Source organism: Notolabrus celidotus, chromosome 8 (genome assembly GCF_009762535.1).
Source record: "Notolabrus celidotus isolate fNotCel1 chromosome 8, fNotCel1.pri, whole genome shotgun sequence".
Lineage (NCBI taxonomy): Eukaryota > Metazoa > Chordata > Actinopteri > Labriformes > Labridae > Notolabrus > Notolabrus celidotus.
Genome location: NC_048279.1, coordinates 176,428 through 202,500, shown reverse-complemented (window position 1 = coordinate 202,500; position 26,073 = coordinate 176,428). Strand labels below are relative to the sequence as shown.

Sequence of the window (26,073 nt, the reverse complement as noted above, 5' to 3'; positions counted from 1 at the left end):
TTCACAGTAGGAATAGTGTACCTTTCATCATAGGCCTTGTTGCCTCCTCTCCAGATGTAACGTTTATGGTTGTGGCCAAAAAGTTCCATTTTGGTCTCATCACTCCAAATGACCTTGTTCCAGAAGTTTTGAGGCTTGTCTCTGTGCTGTTTGGCGTATTGTAAGCGGGATGCTTTGTGGCATTTGCGTAGTAATGGCTTTCTGGCGACTCGACCATGCAGCCCATTTTTCTTCAAGTGCCTTCTTATTGTGTATCTTGAAACATCCACACCACTTTTTTTCAGAGTCCTGTATTTCAGCTGAAGTTATTTGTGGGGTTTTCTTTGCATCCCGAACAATTTTCCTGGCAGTTGGGGCTGAAATTTTTGTTGGTCTACCTGAACGTGGTTTAGTTTCAACAGAATCCCTCAGTTTCCACTTCTTTATCAGAGTTTGAACACTACTGACTGGCATGCTCAGGTCCTTGGATATCTTTTTATATCCCTTTCCTGTTTTATACAGTTCAGTTACCTTTTCCCGCAGATCCTTAGACAATTATTTTGCTTTCCCCATGACTCAGAATCCAGAAGCGTCAGTGCTGCACTGGATGAAACAGGCAAGGGTCTGTCAGGAGCCCAGAAACTCAGACCTTTTATACACACACACTGATTACAAGCAAACAGATCACAGGTGATAATGTTTACCTGTAACAGCCATTCAAACCCGTTTGTGTCAACTTGTGTGCATGTTATCAGGTCAAAATCACCAGGGTATGTAAACTTTTGATCAGGGTCATTTGGGTAGTTTCTGTTGTCATTATGATTTTAAAAGAGTAAACACAGTTGTTTGATAATACATTGCTTTACCCAACCACTAACCATGAGTGGAAAAAAAGTTTTTGTGTTATCATTCATATTCTCTGAAAAATGGCCAAAAAAATTACAAATTCTGCCAGGGTATGTAAACTTATGAGCACAACTGTATGAAGGAAATAACACAACGCTTAATATTAGAAGTTTTTTGCCAACAGATAAACTCCAATCTTTCATATTTCATTTCTCTTCTCTTGATGAACTGAAACAGGAAAATAACTGATCATGTCTGGGAATATTTCTCTGAATGACATCAGACTAATAAAGCTAAAACTCTGTCGCTTATGAAGACAGCACAGCTGGACCAGTTTCTGAAACTGCTCTGCACCCCAACTTTCCCCCCAGCCTGACGGCGCCACAACACGACATGTGCAAAGTGCGAGTGCCTGCTCAATGCTATCAGCTTGAATCTGTGTATTAAATATTAATCTGTATCTGTATCTGGTGTCCTGTTTAATTCACCTTTATTCTAACTATATAAATATGAAACTAAAGAGTAACGTGGTGAAATGAAAACACTGCAGGCTTCTTTATTGACATTCATTTAAACATGGCGGCACACAGACAGGAAATGACATCATGGTACAACAGTAAATCAGATGCGATTCAATAAGTTGATAGGTGTATTAATAACCTCCTAGAAACAGCTCAAAGGGGGTCCAGGTCCTGGGCCCTTTAAACTTGATCCAGAACCTGGATCAGGTCCAGGGGTTCTGGATCAGGTCAAGGTGGACTGGATCAGCCCATGTTATGGCGGTTCCCGTATCCTCTGCGGTGAGAGTCCTTCCAGTCATCCCAGTTCCTTGCCTTCATCAGAGACTCTGGGTCATCATTTTCAGCCTGTTTCTCTTTCTCTTCTTCTTCTCTTTCTTTGGCATCAGAATCCTCCTCCGTGTCGACCCTCCTTGGGATCCCCTGATCTGGCAGGGCTCCTTTTTTCTGTGCTGGTCGTACCAGTCGTCCACTGTCATGGTGGCAAGGCTGGGATAGCCGGCACCAAACACCTGAGCCTGATGTGAAACATACAGAAAAATATGTCAACATTAACGTATTCATTACGATGCCAAAACAGAAGGAAGTTAGCAGGGTTTGAATTTTGTATTATTTTATTTTTCTATCAGCACACCGGGACTAAGCCATGGTTCTCCATGCTGGGTCTGCCACTGTGATAGAAAATAATGACACCCCTGACCTTTGAGCAGCAAATGTCACTTTAAAATCCCCCAGATGGCTCAGTCGACAGGTCCATCTGCACTCTCTATCAAACTGAATTCAAATAGAATGAAGAACTTTGAGGTTGAGCTACCTCCTACAAGCTAAGCATGCGGGTGCAACCCATCACAAGAGCTGACAGAGCGACATTTAGGAGAGACAGAGTTGGCATGTTGTGACCGCTTATGTGGCTTACCAATAGTAAATGGACTTATACTTTATCTCTTTTCTTTCTGAGCACTCAAAACTCTTTTACTCTACTCGTCACATTCACCCATTCACATCGCATTCACTCTCTGATGGTAGAGGCTGCTATAGTAAGGGACCATCAGTGTTAATCTCATTCACACACATTCAAACACCGCTGAACAACAGAGGGAGCAGTTTGGGGTTCAGTGTCTTGCTCAAGGACACTTCAACATGTGACTGGAGGAGCTGGGATCAAACCACCAACCTTCAGATCGATAGACGACCCACTCTACCCACTGAGCCACAGGTGCCCCTATTACGGGTAACAATAGTTTCAGTATTCAATAATGAATCTCAAAGTCAAGATCATAAAGGTAAATTTGATTTTGATTCATAAATCAGGACCCTGGTAAGAACAGCTTCACTTTGTTATTCTGGACTTTAAAAGTGAAAGGGTTAAATAATAGAAGTTACACATGAGATATAAAAAGTGAGAGATCACGGGTAAAATATGAATATTTGACTGCTCCAGTTCTTCATCCTGAACAGAGGCGGGGCTTATCTATCCCTATGATCTGTAGTTCAGAGGTGTGCAGTCCAACTCTCTCTGATGAACAGATGCTGGGATGATGTAAGGTGTGTAGAAGCTGCAGTAATCATAAAGACTCCCCTCTGAATCCTCCCTCTGGTCATCTGATGCTGCAGGCTGAGTATTTGAAAAGGCAGCTGGTATTTGGGGGAATTTTGAGTGTTTGTGTATTTTTTGTGTGTATTTTTTAGAGTTGTGTGTGTACAGGTACGTTCCACACAACAGTATCAGGCAGTATGCTTTTCCACCAGCGCCAGTTAATCCATCCCATTTTGATTTCAGTCACGGTTGGGGGTCAATCTTCAGATCAGCTAAAAAAAATAATACATACAGCCTCAGTGGGCCGTGACTGAAACATCAGAACAAGTTTACATCTCTGAACACACCTCACCTCAGAGGAAGAATGAGACAGACGAATTCAAACACTTATCATGCTGTCAATAAAATAAAAACAAGTTTGAATTGTGACAGTATCGACCAATAACTTATTTATATTCTAATAAACAACGTTCCTTTATTATTCTAATGTATAACTCTCATTATTAACGCCAATTCATAACTTTTGTTTCTCATTCTAATCAATAACTCTTGTTAATAATGCCACTTATTTACAGAGAAAGAATCCTCCTGATGTTCATGTTGGCTGTCTGACCGTTAAGGTGCTCTTCAGGATAGGATTGTCCTTAACATGAAGCCGCTCCGCCTTTAAGAAGCATCCTAAATGTTGCAGAGAAGACTAGGGGGCACTGATGTGGCTCCTGCTGGCTGCTTGAATAGTGATAAAGCACTGAAAGAAGATACCCGAACAGAGACTAGCTGTTGTTTCCAGGTTCATACTCCGCTCTGCTGCTCCTCCCACAGACGCATGTTACAAATGTGCTCCATTCAAAAGGGAAACAGGCTTTCCAAGGGTAGGAGATGTGTTACCAAGAAGCATTGTTACAACATAAAACAGGACGTTCCTTACTTTGGGTACTATGTTTTCATTTTATTTATAGTTAGCCTTAATCATTTTCATTGTTAGCTTTAAATAAGCTCTTATTTATCATTTTATTAATACATCATTATCAACTCTTTCATCATTCATCATTCTGATTATTTACCCTCATGTATATCTCTCATTAATAACTCATTTTAGCCACATTAATAATTCTGATGGTCTACTCAGAACCCCACTGAGACCACAGTTAGACTGAGACCCTCTATCACCTGCATGGCGTCCTTGGTGAGGATAAAGGGTTTGATTGGAGCTCGGGGGGGATGGTTCTGCTGCCTGGACGGGTTCTGTTTCAGTCCACCCATGTTCTTCAGGATCTCTTCTTCCTGCCCGATGCTCTCCACCTCCTCCAGACTCACGCTGATCCACCTCTTCACGTTCAGCAGGTAAAACTCTCTGCTCAACTCATCGTCCGCCTTCCCGCTCTCCACCACTTTGCGAACGCCCGTCAGCCGAGCCTCGAGCTCTTTCTTCTGCCGATACCGCTCGATCTTAGCCTGCCTCTGTGCTGCCATGACAACCAGGTCAGGTGTGCTAGGCTGGAAGAGAAGATGACATTACCACATGATCACAGGTAAGTCACATGACTCTCTGAAGTAGATTCAGTCTCATCAACAAGAAAACTACTCCGCCTGAAATCAAAATCAGCATGAGAGCTTCAAAGAAAATGTTCAGTTATATATGTGTTTAGATTAAAGCTGGGGTTGGTAGTCTCGGAAAACTAGCATGAATTTGAATGTAGCATTTCCTCAGGACTCCGTCTAACCCCTCCCCTCCTCCCTCAGAGCTCCTCCAAAACGACCCCCCCCCCCCCGCTCACATGCACGAGCACCGCTGACTTGCGACCATATGATGATGACTGATTCAAAACCGGTCCTCACCAAAACATTCTCATAGTGAAAGTTAAAAACATAAACAAACATGGCTGCTGTTGGTACTTACAACTGTCATTCTAGCATTATCCAGTTGTACTGGTGACACGATATCAGGAGAAAAGTTATAACACATATATAATACTGTAACAGCTCTACTGTTTGTTAAACCTGTTCAGTGTAGATGCTCTTAATTCCTACAGTGTTGACAGTCAGTGAAGGCATCAGGAGAGGTGTAGAGAGTGCGAGGTGGAGAGAGGAGAGACAAGAGACAAGAGGAGTTCTTCATTCATTCAAACATTGATTGTTGTTTTGTTGGTTGTCGTGATCACGGCCGACAGTGACCGGTTAGTAAAGATCAACGTGTTCACGAATCGGCTTGTCATCCCTACAGCGTCCGGACGGACGCTACAGTACATCTATATTTTCTGTAGGACTTGCTAAATGTCATTCATTCTTCTGCTTGTCAGAGCCCCTGTGGTGAGAGCTTTTTAGACTCTGATCCGGACTACAGTCCTGAGCAAAGCACCTCATCTGGTCAGAGGGGACAGGCCCAAGGTTGAGCGAGAGGGGCAGTCAGTAGAGTCAGGGGAAGCAGAGGCAGGAGAGGGGGACAGGGAGTGAACGCCGGGGGAATGTACGCACTGGAGACGGGCAGAACGGCTGGACGGGATTTGAATGGTTTAAAATTGTGGCTCCCAAAAAAGGCTGATTGGTTGGTGTTTTCCAGGATTTACTCCGGCTGTAGATAGCAGCTTTTCTTCCTTCTTTTTTAAGAACACATTATGTATTGATTACCATCAGGACATAAAGATCATTTTAACCAATATAACAAAAAGTGGATCTAAATCTGACTACCAACCCCAGCTTTAAAAGAAACTTAATTATTAGAGTATTTTTATTTATAAAATAGTGCTGTCACAGGATTCATTTTAACTCCTGAGTCATCATATGATTGCCACAGTTAGCTCCTGCTTCAACACATTTAATCACACATTTTCATCCCATGTCACTTTAAAGGATATTTTCTATTTTTTTAGTTCTCAAATTATAAAAAATGTGCTTGCATTATGCAAATGTATGATTATTATTATTATTATTATTATTATTGTTATTATTATTATTATTATTATTATTATTATTATTATTATTATTATTGCAACAATACAAAACAAAGTCAACAAACAGTGTTGAGAAATTCTCCAGAATAATCTCAAAGGTCCGGCATGATCCAGAAATCAACTCAAGACACAGCACGGCTAACTCAACGTTAACAAGCAACAACAGACAGGCCTTATGACCTGAGTGTGACTTTACTGACTTATACTAACACGATGTCGAGTCAAACTGTACACCTGTGAAGGTGAACTAAATGTTCTGTTCTTTTTAAGCATGAAACCCACAACCATGACCTCATACATCACAACAAGCAGCCTACAGCGCTCAGTGACAAGTTGGCATCAGCTAGAGTGGATACAAAAGTCTACACCCACCTGTTAAAATGCAGGTTTTGTGATGTAAAACAATAAGACCAAGATAAATCATGTCAGAACTTTTTCCATTTTTAATGTGACCTATAACATGAACAATTCAACTGAAAACAAAATTAAAATCGTTTAGTGAGAAGAATAAAAACTTTAAAAATAAAAAAATAATGTGGTTGCTTTTATAACTAGGGATGTGGCTGTGTTCAGAATTAACCAATCACATTCAAACTCATGACAAATAGTAGTCAGTATCCACCTGTCATAATTTAAAGTGACTTTTATTAATCCCAATAAAGATCAGCTGTTCTAGGAGGATTTTCATCACATGTCCTCAGTTCATCTTACAGCAAAAGCCATGGTCCACAGGGAGCTTCCAAAGCATCAGAGGGATCTCATTGTTGAAAGGTATCAGTCAGGAGAAGAGTACAAACATGTATTAGATTAGGTATTAGATATACCATGGACCACAGTGAAGACCGTCATCATCAAGTGGAGAAAATATGGAACAACAGTGACTGTAGAGGCATTGAAAGGTTTCCCACTTTTCACTTGGAGTGTGTGTGTGTGTGTGTGTGTGTGTGTGTGTGTGTGTGTGTGTGTGTGTGTGTGTGTGTGTGTGTGTGTGTGTGTGTGTGTGTGTGTGTGTGTGTCTGTGTGGGTCTGTGTGGGTGTGTGTGTGTGTCACTGATTGCCTAATGAATAGCACCTGCACTGCCTGTGAATCTGTTTCTTGCCTGGTGCAGGGAGAGAGGAGGCAGGGTGCTGCTATTTCTGTTGACCGCTTAAACTTATTACCACCACATAGTCGAATTCTGCAAGCCTACCTTCATGAAATATATGTTTGAATTTATGTTTATCGAGTAGGTCAAATAAAACACTCAAATTGCAGTAATGGCTTCATGTTTCCTCCCTTTGGAGTCAGCGCGTCAACAAGATCCCTGTATTCCCCTCTGTGACTAATCTAGTTTTTTGATAGTCATGCAACAGTGACATTACCAAGAACTGGACCTCCCTCCAAAACTGATGAAAAGACCAGAAGAAAACAGGGAGGCTTCCAAGAGGCCTACAGCAACATTAAAGGAGCTGCAGGGATTTATGACCAGTACTGGCTGTGTACTACATGTGACAACATCTCTCCTATTCTTCATATGTTTCAGCTATGGGTAGGGTGGCAAGACAGAAGACTTTTCTTATGAAGAAAAACATCCAAGCCCGGCAAAATGTTTCAGAAACATACATGAAGTCTCCCAAAAGCATCAAATGTTTTATGGTCTGATCAAACCAAGGTTGAACTTTTTGGCCATAATTCCAAAAGGTATGTTTGTCATAAAAACAACACTGCACATCACATAAAGAACACCAGACCCACAGAGAGGCATGGTGGGGACAGCATTCTTTGCTATCCACTGTACATGGAGAGGTGCTTGTCATTAAAGAGGAGGTTTGTTTCTGTGGTTAGCGGTTAGCCCCAGGATAGAAGGTTAGCATCAGAGTGTTACAGACAGGAGGACAGGGATTTACACACAGCAGGCTATTCTACAGAACTGAACACCATACAATGCCAGGTCTTCCCGGTGCTAAAGTCATTACATGAGCAGAAGAGCTAAATCTGCGTCAGTGATCTGAGTCCTGTCTCAGTCAGAGCCACAGTCAACGGTCCGAGCATCAGATCATGGAGTCAAATCATTTTAAGTTGAGCACATTGCTCCACTTCAAACTATTTTAAGCTGCATTGAAACGTCTTTGCTTCTCTGCTTGTCTCCTTCCAAGTGTTGATTCAGTGAATCCATCTGCAATATAACAGCTGAGTCTCCTACATGCTAACAGGCTAACTGTTGTCTCCCTCATCATGATGTGGTCTGTCTCCTTCTATGAGAGTTTCCACCTCAGAAACATCACCAACATAAGATCATCCCTGTCCTTCAGTGATGCTGAGGCTCTGATTCAGGCCTCTGTCTCCTCCAGATTAGATTATTGTCCTGTTCTTTTGTGGGGTCTTCCTAAAAAGAGTATGAGAGGTCTGCAGATGGTTCAGACTCCAGCAGCTTGTATCCTGACCGGGTCACACAGAGTCCATAACTCCAGTGCTGTCCTCTCTTCATTGGCTGCCTGTTCATGCCAGAGCAGATTTCAAGGCTCTGCTAATAACTTATAAAACAGTAAGTGGCTCTGTAGCCTTGTATCTGACTGACCCGGTGGAGCCATGCGTGCCTGCTCGGGCACGTGGTTCTCAGGGGACTGACCTTCTAAAGGTGCATTTCGACCAAGAGTTCCGGGGTCTTTTAGCCCCCAGAACTACTTTCCAAACACGGCTTTAAAATCCTTTTTTAACTCAGTGGCAGAGATCGTCTGGTGTTTTGGTTTAAACAGCGACCCTTTTAACTGGACACTTTCAGCCGGATGCATCCCTCATAAACGTCTTTAGACCATCATTAAATATCTGATGAGGATATTTTGAAGTCTTAATAAAAACTAAACTAGTTTGCATTCCCAGGAACTCCCTCTGTGTTTCAACAGCTGTGTAAACTCCACAAACACTGACACCTTCAGCTGAAGGTCTCCAGTTTACAGGGTCACTTTTAAAACCGGAACACCGGGAGAGACACATTCACGGTGGGCTGAGAGAAGACTACTGTTACAAGCTGCTAAATCAAGAGAATCACAGCTTCTTCTTTTGAAAAGTACACACACATACAAAAAAGATAGAACAAATAAAAACTAATGAAAGAAAGAGAAATCAAGTGAATCACAGATGTGTGTGATGTTATTGTGGACGGAGGGAGGAATAAAAACACTGAGGTTAATCTACCAATCAGACATGTTCAGCATTGCAGGCCCAGCCCCCTGAAAGTCCCGGGACCTTTGAAAAGTACTACCCCCCCTAGCAGGGGCTTTTCAGGGGGGAGATTATCTACCCCTGAGCTAAATTTAGACCATGGGTCCACCGGTCGATATAGTTCAGGGGGTAAAGGCCGTAGCTCCGGGGTAAAGTTCCTCCGGTCGAAAAACATTCCTCCATCACATGAAGCACAGATGATTTCTAGAATCCGGCAGAGGCTTGAGAAGCTTGAGGGAAGATGCTTTTTGATTCCCATGTTGAATGGGACTTTGTTGAAAGGGAGAGCGGATCTTTTCATTTAACATTTTGAATGGGACTTAGTTGGGATTGCATTTTTGTTCAGTTTTGAATGGGTTGGGTCATGGGGATGAGTAATAATTTACTCAACATTCATGTTTTTGTTCTTCAATGAAAGAATTGATTGTTCAATAAAAAATGTTACACTTGATAAAGTTCTTCTTACGTATAAATCTGTTTTAATTGTATAATTTTGGATGGATGTCTGCTTATAACAAAACAAATATTTATGCTTGTATATGATACCTTTCCATTAAATTACCCTCAATTCACAGTTCATTCACATAATTCCCATGGAAATTTTCTAATTTGGAATATTTACAAAATTCCCCAACTTAACTTCCCATGGAAATTTACCGGAAACTTTTTCGTATATTTACTGGAAATTTTCCACCCCTTTGCAACCCTACTAATGTGTAATTAGTCATAATCAGGGCCATGGGTTCCCAACAGGTGGGTGTGCTGTAGCTGTTAGCCGGGCCATGTCCTCAGCTCCATATCTTTGTCTGTTTCTAGATAAGGAGGCAGGACAACTTCTCTGGACCTGAGCCCTTTTAAGATGGACTGAGGAGAAAACTGTCCTGTGGTCTGATGAATCAAAATTTGACATTCTTTTTGGAAATCTAAAGAGGAGAGGGACCACCCAGCTTGTTATCAGCTCACAGTTCAAAGCCAGCGTCCCTGATGGTATTGGGATCATAAGAGTCCATGGCATGGGTAGCTTCCACATCTGTGAAGGCTCCATTAATGCTGAACATTATCTACAGGTTTAGGAGCAACATAAGCTGCCATCCAGACAATGACGTCTTCAGGAAGACCTTACAGATTTCAGCAACACAATGCCAAACCACATTCTGCACGGATTACAACAGCATGGCTCTGTAGTCGAAGAGTCCACGTGCTGAACTGGCCTGCCTGCAGTCCAAACTCGTCCCCCTTTGAAAACATGTGGAGCATCATGAAACTAAAAACTAGACAAAGGAGACCTTGAACTCTCCTTTGAAATGAGCATACATACTTTCATAAATCAAGACCAGGTTTCAGTCTCAACAGCTGATCTGTTGTCTCTGCTCTATTTTCAGAGAAGTATAAACTTTCTATCATTCAAGACCATCAGAGGCTCTCATCACTCAGCGTGCAGATCGGGTCTCTGTGTGAGAGTGTACCTCTGCAGGGTCAGTTTGGGTCTCTATTCAAACCTTGAAGTGAGTGGCCTCCCCCTCACATCTCTTCATGTGGACTCAGAAACAGTAAAGTTACCTTCACAGTGGTCAGCTGGGACTCTTCGGGGTCTGGACTTTCCCTCCTCCTCGGGAGGTCGAACCGGGAAACGTTGTACTCCCTACAACGGGTCAGGAAGTCCATGAAGTGGTCCCTAGCGGTTCGGACATTGAGCAGTCTCTGGTCCCGGCCGGTGAGCTTCAGGGTGAGGGCCCCGCGCAGGGCGGGCAGCAACAGGTACTTCAGGTCCTTCGTGGTCACCTCTTCCAGGTCCTCGTTTCGACTGAACAGATCCAGTTGCTCCACCATCCGGGCCGCGTCCTGCAGCAGACCTAGCCCGGTTCGGACCCGGAGCTGTACGCTGCTGGAGCAGGGCGGCTCCGTACAGTCCTCCAGCTCCTCATAGATCCTCCAGCCCCGGTCCAGCAGCTCGCTGAGTTTCGGAGGACCGGACTGGACCGAATCACTCGCGTCACTTATGGGCTCACTGTCCGCCATCTTGGAGCAACTTCCGGGTTGGTCTTCTTCGTTTGTGTTGTTGTGTTTGATGTACTGTTCTCGGTGTCACCGCCCCTAGTGGAGTATCATCAACTGGTCGGATACTGAGCTGGACTTGAGGTGAGTGAGGGCCTTATTTATACAGTCTATGGTGAGGACCTGATGTTAGAGTTTTTAGGACCCGAGTAGAAAAACTGTTGGATCCGCTCAGCTTTGTTGTTGTTGTTTTATGGAAACACTTTACAATAACGGAACAGTTTTCTTAGTGAAATAATTCATGTTCAAGTAATGCATGAGCATAGTGCATGACTCATGATGAATTTCTGAATGATTAATTCCTGTTGTTCACCATGAACTAATGATCCTGTCACTATGACTTCATGTAATGACAGCGTGTTTAATACATCATTAGTTAAGGTATGGTAATTAACAGTTTGTTCATACATCAGTTCAGATTTGACCAAATTTGCTGGACATGCAAGTTTTTTTTAAGGATAATTGCATATGAACTCAGGCAGGGCCGTAACTACCATTGAGGACACCGAGGTCATGTCCTGAGTATTTTTTTCAAGTAACAAAAAGAAGGTGATATAACTGACTGCAAATATACTTTGTGTAGGACATGATTTGCGCCTCTCCATCACCATGCAGTAGATCATCCTCTCGTCACTCTACAAACTTTGGTCATCCCAGTGGTTTGTGGGTGGACTGCCTCAAAAATCCGCTGGATTTGTACCAATTTCTGATGAACAGATCAGAGTCGTCTGCTGATTACTTTGTTCACAGAGATGAAGAAATATACTCAAGCCTTGCTCTCCTTTGGGAAAAAACGGGGACAGGAAGAGGATGATGGGGGAGGAAAAAAAAGAAAAGCGGTGAGTGAGAATCAAGTGCTGCCCACAGTTCCCCACCCAGGACAGGATTATCATTGTACCATATACTATACACACACACTGATGTTAAACAAACAATACTGTCCTCATCCAGTTCAAACAATGTAATGACCATAGAGGTTTTCTGTGGCAATCATAATGGAACTTATATAGCCTGAATTTAACAACATACCAACTGTAAGAGTAATAGGATCATTGTATAACCTGCATTTTACTTTTACTCTTGTGCTGTTGTGTCACTATTTAGTATTTGAATGATTTAAATGTGTCTCAATGTTGATATGAAGGAGGTGTATTTTATTTAACTTCATGATCCTCCTTACAATTTAGCAGGAGAGACAAGTGAGGACAGACAGGGACAGACAGTGGATGAAGGAACGGAAAGAGGACTTTGGTTTGGTAAGAGGCTGTTACAATACAGCAATAAATGGGAGGATAAATATCCATGGTTGAGGTATTCGGTGTCAGAAGATGCATAGTGTGCCATCTGAACCAAATTTTGACCTCGGTATTTGTCAAATCTTGGTTACGGCCCTGAACTCAGGCTACATAGGCTTATATACAGTATCTAAAGATCTAAACACACACCAACACACACATAAAACACACACACACACACACACACACACACACACAGACACACACACACACACACACACGTGGGTGTGTGTATATATACTGTATATATATATATATATATATATATATATATATATATATTTATATATGTGTGTGTGTGTGTGTGTGTTTATATACTGTATATATATATATATTTATATATATATATATATATTTGTATATACAGTATGTGTGTGTGTGTGTTTGTGTGTGTGTGTGTTTATATACTGTATATAAATATATATATATATATATATGTGTGTGTGTGTGTATGTGTGTGTGTGTGTGTGATTGTGTATATATACTGTATATACACTACCGTTCAAAAGTTTGAGGTCACTTAGAAATTTCCTTATTTTTGAAAGAAAAGCACTGTTTTTTTCAATGAAGATAACATTAAATTAATTAGAAATACACTCTATACATTGTTAATGCGGTAAATGACTATTCTAGCTGCAAACGTCTGGTTTTTAATGGAATATCTACATAGGTGTATAGAGGCTCATTTCCAGCAACCATCACTCCAGTGTTCTAATGGTACATTGTGTTTGCTAATCGCGTTAGAAAGCTATTGGATGATTAGAAACATCTTGAAAACCCTTGTGCAGTTACGTTAGCACAGCTGAAAACAGTTTTGCTGGTTAGAGAAGCTGTAAAACTGGCCTTTCTTTGAGCTAGTTGAGTATCTGGAGCATCACATTTGTGGGTTCGATTATACTCTCAAAATGGCCAGAAAAAGAGAACTTTCATATGAAACTCCACAGTCTATTCTTGTTCTTAGAAATGAAGGCTATTCCATGCGAGAAATTTCCAAGAAACTGAACATTTCCTACAACAATGTGTACTACTCCCTTCAGAGAACAGCACAAACAGGCTCTAACCAGAGTAGCAAGAGAAGTGAGAGGCCCCGGTGCACAACTGAGCAAGAAGACAAGTACAGTGGAGTCTCTAGTTTGAGAAATAGACGCCTCACAGGTCCTGAACTGCCTGACACCATCTGTTAAGCATGGTGGAGGTAATGTGATGGTCTGGGGCTGCTTTGGTGCTGGTAAAGTGGGAGATTTGTACCAAATATAAGGGATTTTGAATAATGAAGGCTATTACTCAATTTTGCAACGCCATGCCATACCCTGTGGACAGCGCTTGATTGGAGCCAATTTCCTCCTACAACAGGACAATGACCCAAAGCACACTTCAAAATTATGCAAGAACTATTTAGGGAAGAAGCAGGCAGCTGGTATTCTGTCTGTAATGGAGTGGACAGCACAGTCACCAGATCTCAACCCCATTGAGCTGTTGTGGGAGCAGCTTGACCGTATGGTACGCAAGAAGTGCCCATCAAGCAAATCCAACTTGTGGGAGGTGCTTCAGGAGGCGTGGGGTGACATTTCTTCAGATTCCCTCAACAAATTAACTGCTAGAATGCCAAAGGTCTGCAATGCTGTAATTGCTGCAAAAGGAGCATTCTTTGATGAAAGCAAAGTTTGAAGGACAAAATTATTATTTCAACTAAAAATCATTATTTCTAAAATTCTCAATGTCTTGACTATATTTTCTATTTATTTTGTAACTCATTTGATAAATGAAAGTGTGAGTTTTCATGAAAAACACAAAATTGTCTGGGTGACCCCAAACTTTTGAACGGTAGTGTATATATATATATATATGTGTGTGTGTGTGTGTGTGTGTGTGTGTGTGTGTGTGTGTGTGTGTGTGTTTATATACTGTATATATGTATATATACACACACACCATTCAGTTTGTTCTCAGAAGTATGAGGTTTTAAAGTTCAGCCTGAGAGGCTGTTAATATGCAATTATCCTAAAAATTTTTTATTCTGCTCTGAAACCTTCATGTTTTGCCTTTAACACAAAGACTTCTGCTGCAGGCACACAGGTGATGGCAGCGTTAGTGTGGAGCTGCTCATCAGCTCAGTTTAAGTTCATCAGGTGGGATCAGTAGCTTTAATGTCCACACAAGAGACCCAGTGAATTATAATGCAGGTGTGGTGAGTTAGCAGCGTTAGCTAACCAATCTTACAGACTTTAGTTTATAATACCATCATCTCTCTGAATAGTCCAACACACTGCTTTGATTCCAGAGGAACATTGTAAACTTGTCTGTGCTTGTAGTAACTTAGTTTATATTTCATGGTATTCTTTTTAGATATGAAATCATGTTTTCTAGATAAACAGAATGGAGCAGAATGTACACCCATGCATTCTTGACTGACCTCATGCTTTGTGAAAATACGTTTAGAGATATTTTAAAAAGTACTTTGAATACTTCAGTATTTTTAAAAGCAAGTACTCCAGGACTTTAACTCAAGTCAGAATCTGACTGCACTTTATCATATTATTTTAGCCTGTACATATTAGTCAAGCCTATTTGTTGTTTCTTTGTATTTATAGCTAAGGTTATTGTTATTATATTTTTATTTTATTTTTTATTGTAGTTCTTATTCTTATTCCTATTCTGCCTTGTACAAAGAGAGCATAGTTTACTGAAGTCAAATTCCTTGTGTGTTCAAGCATACTTGGCGAATAAAGCTGATTCTGATTCTGATTCTGATTCTGATTCTGACTGAACAACTATGATTTGATTTGATTTGATGTCTTTATTTCGATCTTGTAAAAGTAAAATTGGAAAAATCGTAAAAAAGAAGAAATAGTTATACAACAAAACCCAAATCAATCAGTTCCATTAGCAAGCACTGAAACATTTTACTTTACTAAAAGGAGTAGGAAGAAGTTCAAACTTATCTAATCCTACCCCTTCATTTACTATTTTCTGGCATTATACGAACACATTCCCACTAAACAAATCTTCATATCCTATCTTCATATTTACACCTACAGTCAAATGTAAACCCCTCATGATTCTCAACACTTGTCTTCCTCTTTGTGCCTCATGAAAATTATTTCTTTATACTTCATCTTGAACTGGATTATGTTCTGACGTTGCTGCAGCTCCATATTGAGTCTGCTCCACAGTTTTACTCAGCAGATTGAAATACCAAAGCTTTTCCTTGTGGTCTGAACACTCACCATCTTTAATATTAACTTCCCTCACTTTCACTTGTGTTGGAGTAATGTTTGACCAGGGCGACCTATACTCTGACTTCAGTCATGAAGACGTGGACTTTGTCCACCACCACTACCAATTGAGTGGAGGCAGAGTGGGAGAGCTGAGGTCTGTAAGTGACATTTTCAACAAAAGTTATGTATCGACATTGAACATTCTTTCAGCTAAAACTTGGACTTCATGTTTGACACTGAAATTTTTTTCCCATATCTATCAGGCCAAGACCTACAGCAAAGATTCCTAATGTCATGGTGAAATCCCAACAGGAAGGGTTTTTTTTTCAGTTTCTCACCTGATTCGCAAGGGTACGTATTTAAATAATACTTTTTAAAATTATATTTCATTGGAAATGTAAAAAAGTAAAGAAAAATCTGAGAAAGCCTACAAGGCACGACTGACAATGCTCCACTTTAGATGGTGTGTAAAAGTTCTTTAAGTCCCAATAAAGGAAAACAAATTGTTACTTTTTTCTTTTTTCCTTACCATACCGAAAACTGCCGAACCAAAGCTTCAAAATACAGAACCAAATCAAACCGAAATTTGTGTGTACTGTTCCACCCCTAAGGACCACTGTTGGAGCATAGGCCTAATTAGGAACAGCACAGTAACACCTGCATAACAGGCGGTTGCTACAGATGTGCGAGGGCCCGTTCATCGCTGCTTGCGGCTTTGTTATTGTTTTTATATCCTAAACATGAAAGGGTCCCTCTCACAGCTTCTACCAGAGCTCAGATGCGTCTGCAAAACATTCCACAGTTTGTCTGCTGACAGTCTCTGCTTCTTGGATTAGCAGAAGCTGTGGGTCCATCACAGACGCATCACATTCAGCTGAACTCTACACACCTTCGTTAAAGAACATTCCTGTTCTTTTTGAGAGAACAGAAATAAAAGCACGCACAGGTTCAAAGGTTAAGGCACTTTAATATCTGACATCAGTTTAATGTTCAGGTACAAACTGGTTTCAAAAGCACCACAGACAATTATCCTCCTTCTTTTGAGGAAGTTTATATTTCCCACCTGAACTCTGAAATCTGTCCTCGCTCTGCCTCACAATGATCTCAGATTAGCATAAAGGACACAATCAGATTATTTGTTTCAGTAAACAGGGCAAAATCAGAAAAACTGAACTCATTGATTTCAGAACAAACATTTCATAACACTATGATGACCATATCCAAACATAGCTCATGAGGAAAAGTTTGATCAGACGTTCTGTTCTTCACAAACTTTTTTGTGTTTGTACATCATGAGTTTGTTTATTTATTATGCAGTATTTATTCAGTTCTATTATTAGTCTTTGTATTTATTAATAAAAGAACCAATGATTCATACTGGTTTTTAACCCTGAGAGAGACACAGAGAGAGACAGAGAGAGAGAGAGAGAGAGAGAGAGAGAGAGAGAGAAAGAGAGAAAGAGAGAAAGAGAGAGACAGAGAGAGACAGAGAGAGAGAGAGAGAGAGAGAGAGAGAGAGAGAGGGCTAATAGAGGGGTGGTCTTTGTTTGATTGACAGCCCCTGTGGTCCTGAAAGATGTTGGGTCTGACTCAGAGCTGGAGAAGAGACTTCAGTTATCATCACTGACATCAACTGAATAGTCGATTCCACAGATCAACAGTCTTTATACAAGCACTGACTCTCTCTCTCAGTGTGTGTGTGTGTGTGTGTGTGTGTGTGTGTGTGTGTGTGTGTGTGTGTGTGTGTGTGTGTGTGTGTGTGTGTGTGTGTGTGTGTGTGTGTGTGTGTGTGTGTGTGTGTGTGTGTGTGTGTGTGTGTCTGTGTGTCTGTGTGTCTGTGTGTGTGAGCTGAGACTCCCGGAGAACAAGCCATGGCTGATAAAACAGGCATGTTGTCATGGAGAGCGGCCTGCTGACAGGGTGACCTGAGGATGTCACTGAGTGGACGTCTCTTCAACTCAACAGGAAGCTGGGGGGGCAGGGGAAGAGAGACAATCAGCCAATGGGAAACCAGGATTGATCTCAGCCAATCCCAACAGATTAAATGTAAAACACACCTGTATGGGTAACCATGATACTTTGCTCTGAAGATGGAGAGAAGCCAGCTGAAGAAGAGCATCACCAGACCTATACCTGCAACACACATTACTGCCACGCACACACACACACACACACGCACACACACACGCGCACACACGCACACAGTTGTCAGAAAGGAACAGGGCCTGCATGTGTTCAGACAGAAGAGGTTCCGCTGTGATGTGTGTGGGTGTGAACGCGCTCTCACTCTTTCTTTTTCCAATGTCCAGGTCAGAGGTCGCAGCCTCACACAGCAGCACCATCCCAACAGTGATGGCAGCATCTGTCACTCAGGTGAAGGTGCACAACAACACAGGTAAGGATGAAGATGACAAAGGGCAGACACATGTTTATTACAGAGGAGGGAGGGGGAGGGAGGAGGAGGAGGAAGAGATGAAGGGAAAAGAGAAGAATAACCCGGGACTTCCACCAGATCCGTGTCCAGTCTGTGTTTGATCCGCTGTGGTCCAGCTCCGTGCTCTCTTGTCCGTCAACACCCACTGGTTGTGTTTTCAGAACTCAGCACGGAGCAGGACCTCCGGACAGCTGGAGTCATGTGACCGAGGTTTTCCCACAGTAATTCCTGAATCAAGGATTCTCCTCCTCCTCTCCTCATCCATGTTGTCTTTCTGGTCCTCTGAAAACCTCTGACCTGTTGACTCCAGGCCTGGCTCCGCTCATCATGACTTTGGTTTGTTGTTGTAGTTAAGTGAAATACGATCTGGTGATAACACAGAGTGTTTTATTCTGAAAATTAACCGGATGTTTTCATTTTGTTTTGGTGAAACCTGACTTCCTGTCCCGCTCCATCTGCTCTGTTGAGATTGATGCGTCGTGCTCCAGCATCCAGCAGAAATAGAAGTCTTGTGTATTTGATCCGGAGGACTCCAACCTGCCGGATCAGAGACGCAGCCGGAACGCAACGGAGAGGATCCAGTGGAAGTTAACACATTGACTAGAATAGATACCTATCAGATCCGGTGCTGTGACGGATTGGAGACGGACCGGACACGGATCTGGTGGAAGGAATTTGGATGTAAGGAGGAGGTGGAGAAGGCAGAAGGAAAGAGAAGGTAGAGGAGGTGGAGGATATATCTTGACATGATTTACAAACCAGAAAATGTTTTTCTTTTACATCATTTTAAACATGACTTGATGAAGGATACTGAAGAGGAGGACGATGTGAGTCTCAGCCACAAACTGAGCCTGACTGCTGCCATGAATGTAACTCTGTAACACACACATGCACACACACTGAATATACACATTTGACACAAATAAAGAGTGTGTTTTTAAAGTGAACAGTGTGATTCTGTTACCACTTGTCCAGTGCTCGGGTTCTTGTGAGCGTACGGTGGTCCTCTGATATGATTCCACATCTGACCTGAAGTCATGATAAGGGCGAAACACTGACACACACACACACACACACACACACACACACACACACACACACACACACACACACACACACACACACACACACACACACACACACACACACACACACACACACACACACACACACACACACACACACACACACAGTTTTACGATAGACAGACATTGTGTTATATGTTATGTTAACACTGATATTAGGTGTGAGTAGATCGTTGAAACAGCTGAAACAGTAAACATCATAGATTGAAGGGAAACCTACAAGATCAAAGCTGTTTTGAAAAGAAGGAGGATTTTTTTTTCTGCACAGAAACGGGATTCAAACTTTGAGTGTTTTGTGCTTTTCGATGGGGATTCAATTGGATCAATGAATGATTCAATTGAATTCAATGGGAATTCATTACTCCAATTTTGGCTACAGACATACACACATCCACACAATAATTTCACTAAACACACACATACACCACTTCTAGACATCTCAAGATATGCAGTAAACACAAAAAAGTTTGAACCCATTTGCCCGTTGGTACTCATAAGGCGTTTTTCGAACAGAGGAACTTTACCCCTGAACTACGTGCGTTTCAACTGATGGACCCAGGGTCTAAATTTAGTTCAGGGGTAGATAATCTCCCCCCACGAAAAGCCCCTACTAAGGGGGTATTATTCCCCCCGTCCACAATAACATCACAGACATCAGTGATTCACTTGATTTCTCTTTCTTTCATTAGTTTTTATTTGTTCTATCTTTTTTGTATGTGTGTGTACTTTTCAAAAGAAGAAGCTGTGATTCTCTTGATTTAGCAGCTTGTAACAGTAGTCTTCTCTCAGCCCACCGTGAATGTGTCTCTCCCGGTGTTACAGTTTTAAAAGTGACCCTGTAAACTGGAGACCTTCAGCTGAACGTGTCAGTGTTTGTGGAGTTTACACAGCTGTTGAAACACAGAGGGAGTTCCTGGGAATGCAAACTAGTTTAGTTTTTATTAAGATTTCAAAATATCCTCATCAGATATTTAATGATGGTCTAAAGACGTTTATGAGGGATGCATCCGGCTGAAAGTCTCCAGTTAACAGGGTCGCCGTTTAAACCAAAACACCGGTCGATCTCTGCCACGGCTTTTTGAGTTCAAAAGGATTTTAAAGCCGTGTTGAAACGTCTTTGCTACTCGCGCTTATCTCCTCTCACGTGTTGATTCAGTGAATCCATCTGTGATGAAATATAGCACCATCTAAAACAGACCAGCTGAGTCTCTTCATGCTAACAGGCTAACTGTTGTGTTGCTCATAATGATACCTGCCTGTCCATCTGCTTCTATGGTGTCATCTGTGATGAATGGCATTCATCTTTGTTTTACTGCCCTCTACTGGTCTGGTGATGAATTTGGCAAAAGGTTGAAAACAGAGAAAATGGTGCAAACTGGTGTTCAATGGTAAAAATCACAATTTTCAGTCCCTGTGGTTTGGTTCACATCAATGAGTAACTCAGAACTTTGTTTTCTGGTGTAGTAATTACAGGATCAAAACACGTGTTTTGAATGGGTTTCAAAGCTGCAGTTTCTATCCTAATACCACCAACGTCTGTAAACTGAGAAATTAGGTGTGTGTAGATAGTTCTCTATTGTTTCCAGACTATCTCTCCATTAACTCACACAGTCTATATGTGCATGGTACTGAGCCACAGGGGTCAGTTGTGGTGAATAGCTCTGGCTCTTACATACTACCACTTCAAGGCTTGGATACTGAAGCCTACGTCTCTCCTGCAATGTGTGTAAGGCATGGAGGTGTAAGGGTGGGGCGCTGTCGAACTTCAGAGGAAGAAACCATATTCCATTTAAAGCATTGATTTGCAGAAAAGGACCAAATGGTCAAAATAACAACAAGATGCAGTGTTTTCATTGTTTAAACTTCAAACAAGCCCACACACCATCTCTTACCAAGTGTGAGTGACTGACAAACACTACCAGTGAAATGTTTGGACACACCTTCTCATTCAATGGCTTTTATTTATTTTAACTATTTTCAACATTGTAGATTAATACTGAAGACATCAAAACTATGAAATAATCTGGTTTTACCATAATCTGGATTACAACAGTAGTCAAATAGGACTATCCAACAACACAACTGATGGTCTCAAACACATTAAGAAGGCAAGTCATTCTACAAATGAACTCTTGACAAGGCTCATGTTCATTAGAAACCATTCCAGGAGACCACTTCATGAAGCAGACTGAGAGAATACCAAGAGTGTGCAAAGCTGTCATGAAGGAAAAAGGGGGCTACTTTACAGAATCTAAAATATAAAACATACTCTGCTTTGTTTAACACTTTGTTGTTCATTCAATAATTCCATATATGTTCTTTCATAGTATTGATTTCTTCAGTATTAATCTACAGTGTTTACAATCATTGCAATAAATACAAGAGAAGGTGTTTCCAAGCTTTTGACTGGTCGTGTATATATATCACATGAAAGGATGATCAGACAGAGACGGTCCAGAGGTTGGAACTACAGATACCTGACCATGATGGAGCATTCACACCTGCCTGTCAGAGAACCACACTGAGTCATCCTGTTTTTAAAGAACCAGGTCAGAGATCCACTTAAAGAGGGGAAGTACACACATCTCACAGATGGATGGAGGGATAAAACGTGTGCATGTGCGTGTGTGTGTGTGTTTGTGTGTGTGTGTTACCAGTGCAGAGAAGGCCCACACGTTCTTGTTAAACAGGAACTCCAGGTTGTGTCTGCGCAGGTAGGCGAGTCCTCCAATCACAGCGAGCAGAAAGCCGAGCAGCAGAGGACCAGCATAGCTTGGAGGACGGATCACCCTGATCTGAAGGACAAAAGAGCCTTCATCATCACCATCACTATCATCTTCATCATGCAAGTGTTCTAAGCCTCAGTTGAGAGTTACCTGTACATCTGTTCTGTCAGCAACCCAGCGAGCTAGCTGCTCAGCAGCAAACCCTCGAACCTGCAGTTCATAAGTGTCGGTGCGCCGAGGTTTCCCTTTGTACGGGAAGTGGAGGAAGGTGGGAGCAGAGTTCATGTTCAGCTGAAACACACAAGTTTACATATATTACACTACAGCTGAGTTTTTCTCATTAATAAAACAGTCTGACAGAGTGTGAGTCTGACAGAGTGTGAGTCTGACAGAGTGAGTCTAACAGAGTGAGTCTAACAGAGTGAGTCTAACAGAGTGAGTCTAACAGAGTGCAAGTCTAACAGAGTGTGAGTCTAACAGAGTGTGAGTCTGATAGGGTGTGAGTCTAACAGAGTGTGAGTCTGACAGAGTGAGTCTAACAGTGTGAGTCTAACAGAGTGCAAGTCTAACAGAGTGTGAGTCTGATAGAGTGTGAGTCTAACAGAGTGTGAGTCTGACAGAGTGAGTCTAACAGTGTGAGTCTAACAGAGTGCAAGTCTAACAGAGTGTGAGTCTAACAGAGTGTGAGTCTGACAGAGTGTGAGTCTAACAGAGTGTGAGTCTGACAGAGTGTGCGTCTAACAGAGTGTGCGTCTAACAGAGTGTGACTCTGACAGAGTGTGAGTCTAACAGAGTGTGACTCTGACAGAGTGTGAGTCTAACAGAGTGTAAGTTAGACAGAGTGTGACTCTGACAGAGTGAGTCTGACAGAGTGTAAGTCTGACAGAGTGTGAGTCTAACAGAGTGAGTCTGACAGAGTGTGAGTCTAACATAGTGAGTCTAACAGCGTGAGTCTAACAGAGTGTGAGTCTAACAGAGTGTGAGTCTAACAGTGTGAGTCTGACAGAATGTGAGTCTGACAGAGTGAGTCTAACAGAGTGAGTCTAACAGAGTGTGAGTCTGACAGAGTGTGAGTCTGACAGAGTGAGTCTGACAGAGCGTGAGACTGACAGAGTGTGAGACTGACAGAGTGAGTCTAACAGTGTGAGTCTGACAGAGTGAGTCTAACAGCGTGAGTCTAACAGAGTGAGTCTGACAGAGTGTGAGTCTGACAGAGTGTGAGTCTGACAGAGTGAGTCTGACAGAGCGTGAGACTGACAGAGCGTGAGACTGACAGGGTGTGAGTCTGACAGAGTGAGTCTAACAGCGTGAGTCTAACAGAGTGAGTCTGACAGAGTGTGAGTCTGAAAGAGTGAGTCTGACAGAGTGAGTCTAACAGAGTGAGTCTGACAGGGTGTGAGTCTGACAGAGTGGAAGTCTAACAGTGTGAGTCTGACAGAGTGTGAGTCTGACAGAGTGTGAGTCTGACAGAGTGTGAGTCTGACAGAGTGTGAGTCTGAGAGTGAGTCTGACAGAGTGTGAGTCTGACAGAGTGAGTCTAACAGCGTGAGTATAACAGAGTGAGACTGACAGAGTGTAAGTCTAACAGAGTGAGTCTGACAGAGTGTGAGTCTGACAGAGTGTGAGTCTGACAGAGTGTGCGTCTCACAGAGTGTGTGTCTCAAAGAGTGTGAGTCTGACAGAGTGTGAGTCAGACAGAGTGTGAGTCTGACAGAGTGAGTCTGACAGAGCGTGAGACTGACAGAGCGTGAGACTGACAGGGTGTGAGTCTGACAGAGTGAGTCTAACAGCGTGAGTCTAACAGAGTGAGTCTGACAGAGTGTAAGTCTAACAGAGTGAGTCTAACAGAGTGAGTCTGACAGAGTGTGAGTCTGAAAGAGTGAGTCTGACAGAGTGAGTCTAACAGAGTGAGTCTGACAGGGTGTGAGTCTGACAGAGTGGAAGTCTAACAGTGTGAGTCTGACAGAGTGTGAGTCTGACAGAGTGTGAGTCTGACAGAGTGTGAGTCTGAGAGTGAGTCTGACAGAGTGTGAGTCTGACAGAGTGAGTCTAACAGCGTGAGTATAACAGAGTGAGACTGACAGAGTGTGAGTCAGACAGAGTGTGAGTCTGACAGAGTGTGAGTCTGACAGAGTGTGAGTCTGACAGAGTGTGAGTCTAACAGAGCGTGAGTCTGACAGAGTGTGAGTCTGACAGTGTGAGTCTAACAGAGTGCAAGTCTAACAGAGTGTGAGTCTAACAGAGTGTGAGTCTGACAGAGCGTGAGTCTGACAGAGCGTGAGTCTGACAGAGCGTGAGTCTGACAGAGTGTGAGTCTAACAGTGTGAGTCTAACAGAGTGCAAGTCTAACAGAGTGCGAGTCTAACAGAGTGTGAGTCTGACAGAGCGTGAGTCTGACAGAGTGTGAGTCTGACAGAGCGTGAGTCTGACAGAGTGAGTCTAACTGAGTGTGAGAACATGAATAAGCAGTGATCTCACCATTTGGAAGACGTCTGATCCTTCGTCGAAGTCGACCGAGGCAAAGAAGATTCTGTTAGTGAAGGCAGATGAGTATCTCCAGGAATTAGCCAGGACCTGGAACTCCTCGTCAGCTTGTCTGAGATAGGAATAAATATTCAATCATCATGTCCATTATAAAGCTGACTATACCTGTAATCCAGGTTTTACCTGCAGACTCCACACTGTCTCTGGGGCTGCAGCGCTGTAAACATGATGACCACAGAGTAGTTCCTGGGTGGAGCTTTAACAAAGCGTCTGAACTTGTCTCCATTCATCCTGATGACTGAACGCTTCGACGCCCAGTCCATCATCTGAGACACTTTCTCTGACAGCAATGTCTGCAAGATACAGATACAGATAGACACATGCACACAGGCAGACAAACACACACAGGCACGCGCACACACACTCACGCACGCACACACGCACACACGCACGCACGCACACACAACAGGGTGTGTAAATGTTAATGAACTCACTTGTTTAAACTTGTTGATTTATAAACAGACGTTCCATTCACCTCTGTGACATAAAATGAACCCCCTTCTTTATGTATCTGAGTTCAAACAGAACATTAAACTTACACATGTTTAAATAAAGTTTGATAGAAAAAACAAACAGATACACTTTGACAGGTGACTCAGTTGAGTGTACTCGGCTCATATCAACTGAAACTTATCTCCTGGACCACAGGTACCAGGTTTACGCTGTCGGGATATTCTTTAAATAAAGTTTCAAAATGTTTTCAACCCTCTACAACACGTTAGCTGGTTTCTGTTAGCCGGAAGCTAAACCCCAGAATGGCACGGACTAACTTTAAAATCGTTCTGGAAACATATGTGTCTGGATTAAAGTATTCCCGTCAGTACATGATGTGTGAAATGTTTTACCTCTTTCTTCTTCTGCGCTTCAGCTGCTTTATGGTGCAAAAAAAACACGATAAACACACAAACACAAAGTTTTACAAACATCTTGCTAACGCTGCTAACACCAATGTACACTCCTGTCAGCCTTCAATTGGTCAGCGCCCAGCCAATCACAGCGCTGCAAAGAACTACGTTAGCTCCAACAGCAAATCACAACGCTGCTCCTTCTTCTCCTTGTTCCAGACAGGTTTTATTTATTTTCTTCGCATCACCACCCCCTACTGTCCAAGAGTGGGCAGTGCTCTTTCAGATCTATGTGATGGGCCCAATCTCAATGTCCTCCCTAAACCCTGAGCCCTGAGCCATTCTTTACTTAATTGACGTCAGCTGGAAAGTGATTGAGGGTAGGAGGCTGGAAGGGCTCAAAACCCAAACCTATGAACTGGAATGGGACAGCACTTTTTAGACCTCTCACGTGACCTGCATGACGTCACAAGCTCACCTTAGCGACATTAGGAATTTTTACTGCACAATTTTATTTTCCTCAAATTCAAGGCGCTTAAGGGATAACTGACTGCCATGTGATCCAGGCTCTTAGTGTACAGACTGCTTAACCACAACATTTAAAATATCTAAATAGGCTATATAACTATCAATATATAAATTATACTGTTTATACACATGTATGTGAAGATGAATAGATAATTTTTTTTAAAGGTACTTTATTAATCCCCACGGGGGAAATTCAATTTTTTCACCCATGCTACACATACAGTTTTTTTGGTATATACATACAAATGCACACACATGCAGTGAACATGCTTAGGGAGAGATGTCAGAGTGAGGATACTGCCGTCGACCG

General features: G+C 42.3%; 2 protein-coding genes and 1 long non-coding RNA gene across 4 annotated transcripts; 1 reads left to right on the top strand and 2 right to left on the bottom strand.

The window, feature by feature from the left end:
- Positions 1-1,356: 1,356 nt before the first annotated feature.
- Positions 1,357-11,136, bottom strand: igbp1 (immunoglobulin (CD79A) binding protein 1). Its single transcript, XM_034690468.1, is given in 4 exon segments — positions 1,357-1,789; positions 1,792-1,861; positions 4,051-4,377; positions 10,594-11,136. Coding segments are annotated over 4 exon segments (1,056 nt in total). The 5' UTR covers positions 11,053-11,136; the 3' UTR covers positions 1,357-1,589.
- An 869-nt stretch (positions 11,137-12,005) lies between these two features.
- Positions 12,006-15,998, top strand: LOC117817716. Of its 2 annotated transcripts, none has more exons than XR_004632187.1 (3): positions 12,006-12,344; positions 15,653-15,755; positions 15,865-15,998. It is a non-coding gene; the product is annotated as an uncharacterized LOC117817716 (long non-coding RNA). The 2 variants fall into 2 exon arrangements; XR_004632186.1 differs by having other exon boundaries at positions 15,653-15,759.
- A 550-nt stretch (positions 15,999-16,548) lies between these two features.
- On the bottom strand, positions 16,549-25,423 carry LOC117817800 (magnesium transporter protein 1). The gene is made up of 10 exons (XM_034690562.1): positions 25,236-25,423; positions 24,514-24,683; positions 24,325-24,442; positions 21,997-22,137; positions 21,775-21,915; positions 19,000-19,089; positions 18,847-18,910; positions 17,889-17,963; positions 17,659-17,749; positions 16,549-17,570 (listed from the first exon to the last, which is right to left on the bottom strand). The coding sequence occupies exons 1-10, from the start codon at positions 25,314-25,316 to the stop codon at positions 17,555-17,557; spliced, it is 987 nt and encodes a 328-aa protein (XP_034546453.1). The 5' UTR covers positions 25,317-25,423; the 3' UTR covers positions 16,549-17,554.
- Between the last annotated feature and the right edge of the window lie 650 nt (positions 25,424-26,073).

Bases quoted from the DNA above. Each gene is read 5' to 3' on its own strand.
- LOC117817800 (XM_034690562.1), bottom strand. From the start codon at position 25,316: ATGTTTGTAAAACTTTGTGTTTGTGTGTTTATCGTGTTTTTTTTGCAC. The intron at 24,684-25,235 runs GTAAAACATTTC...TGTATCTTGCAG, and splicing joins AAGCGCAGAAGAAGAAAGAG to ACATTGCTGTCAGAGAAAGT. The intron at 17,964-18,846 runs GTATCCTTCATC...CCTGAGTGACAG, and splicing joins TCACATCGTCCTCCTCTTCA to ATGCTGCCATCACTGTTGGG.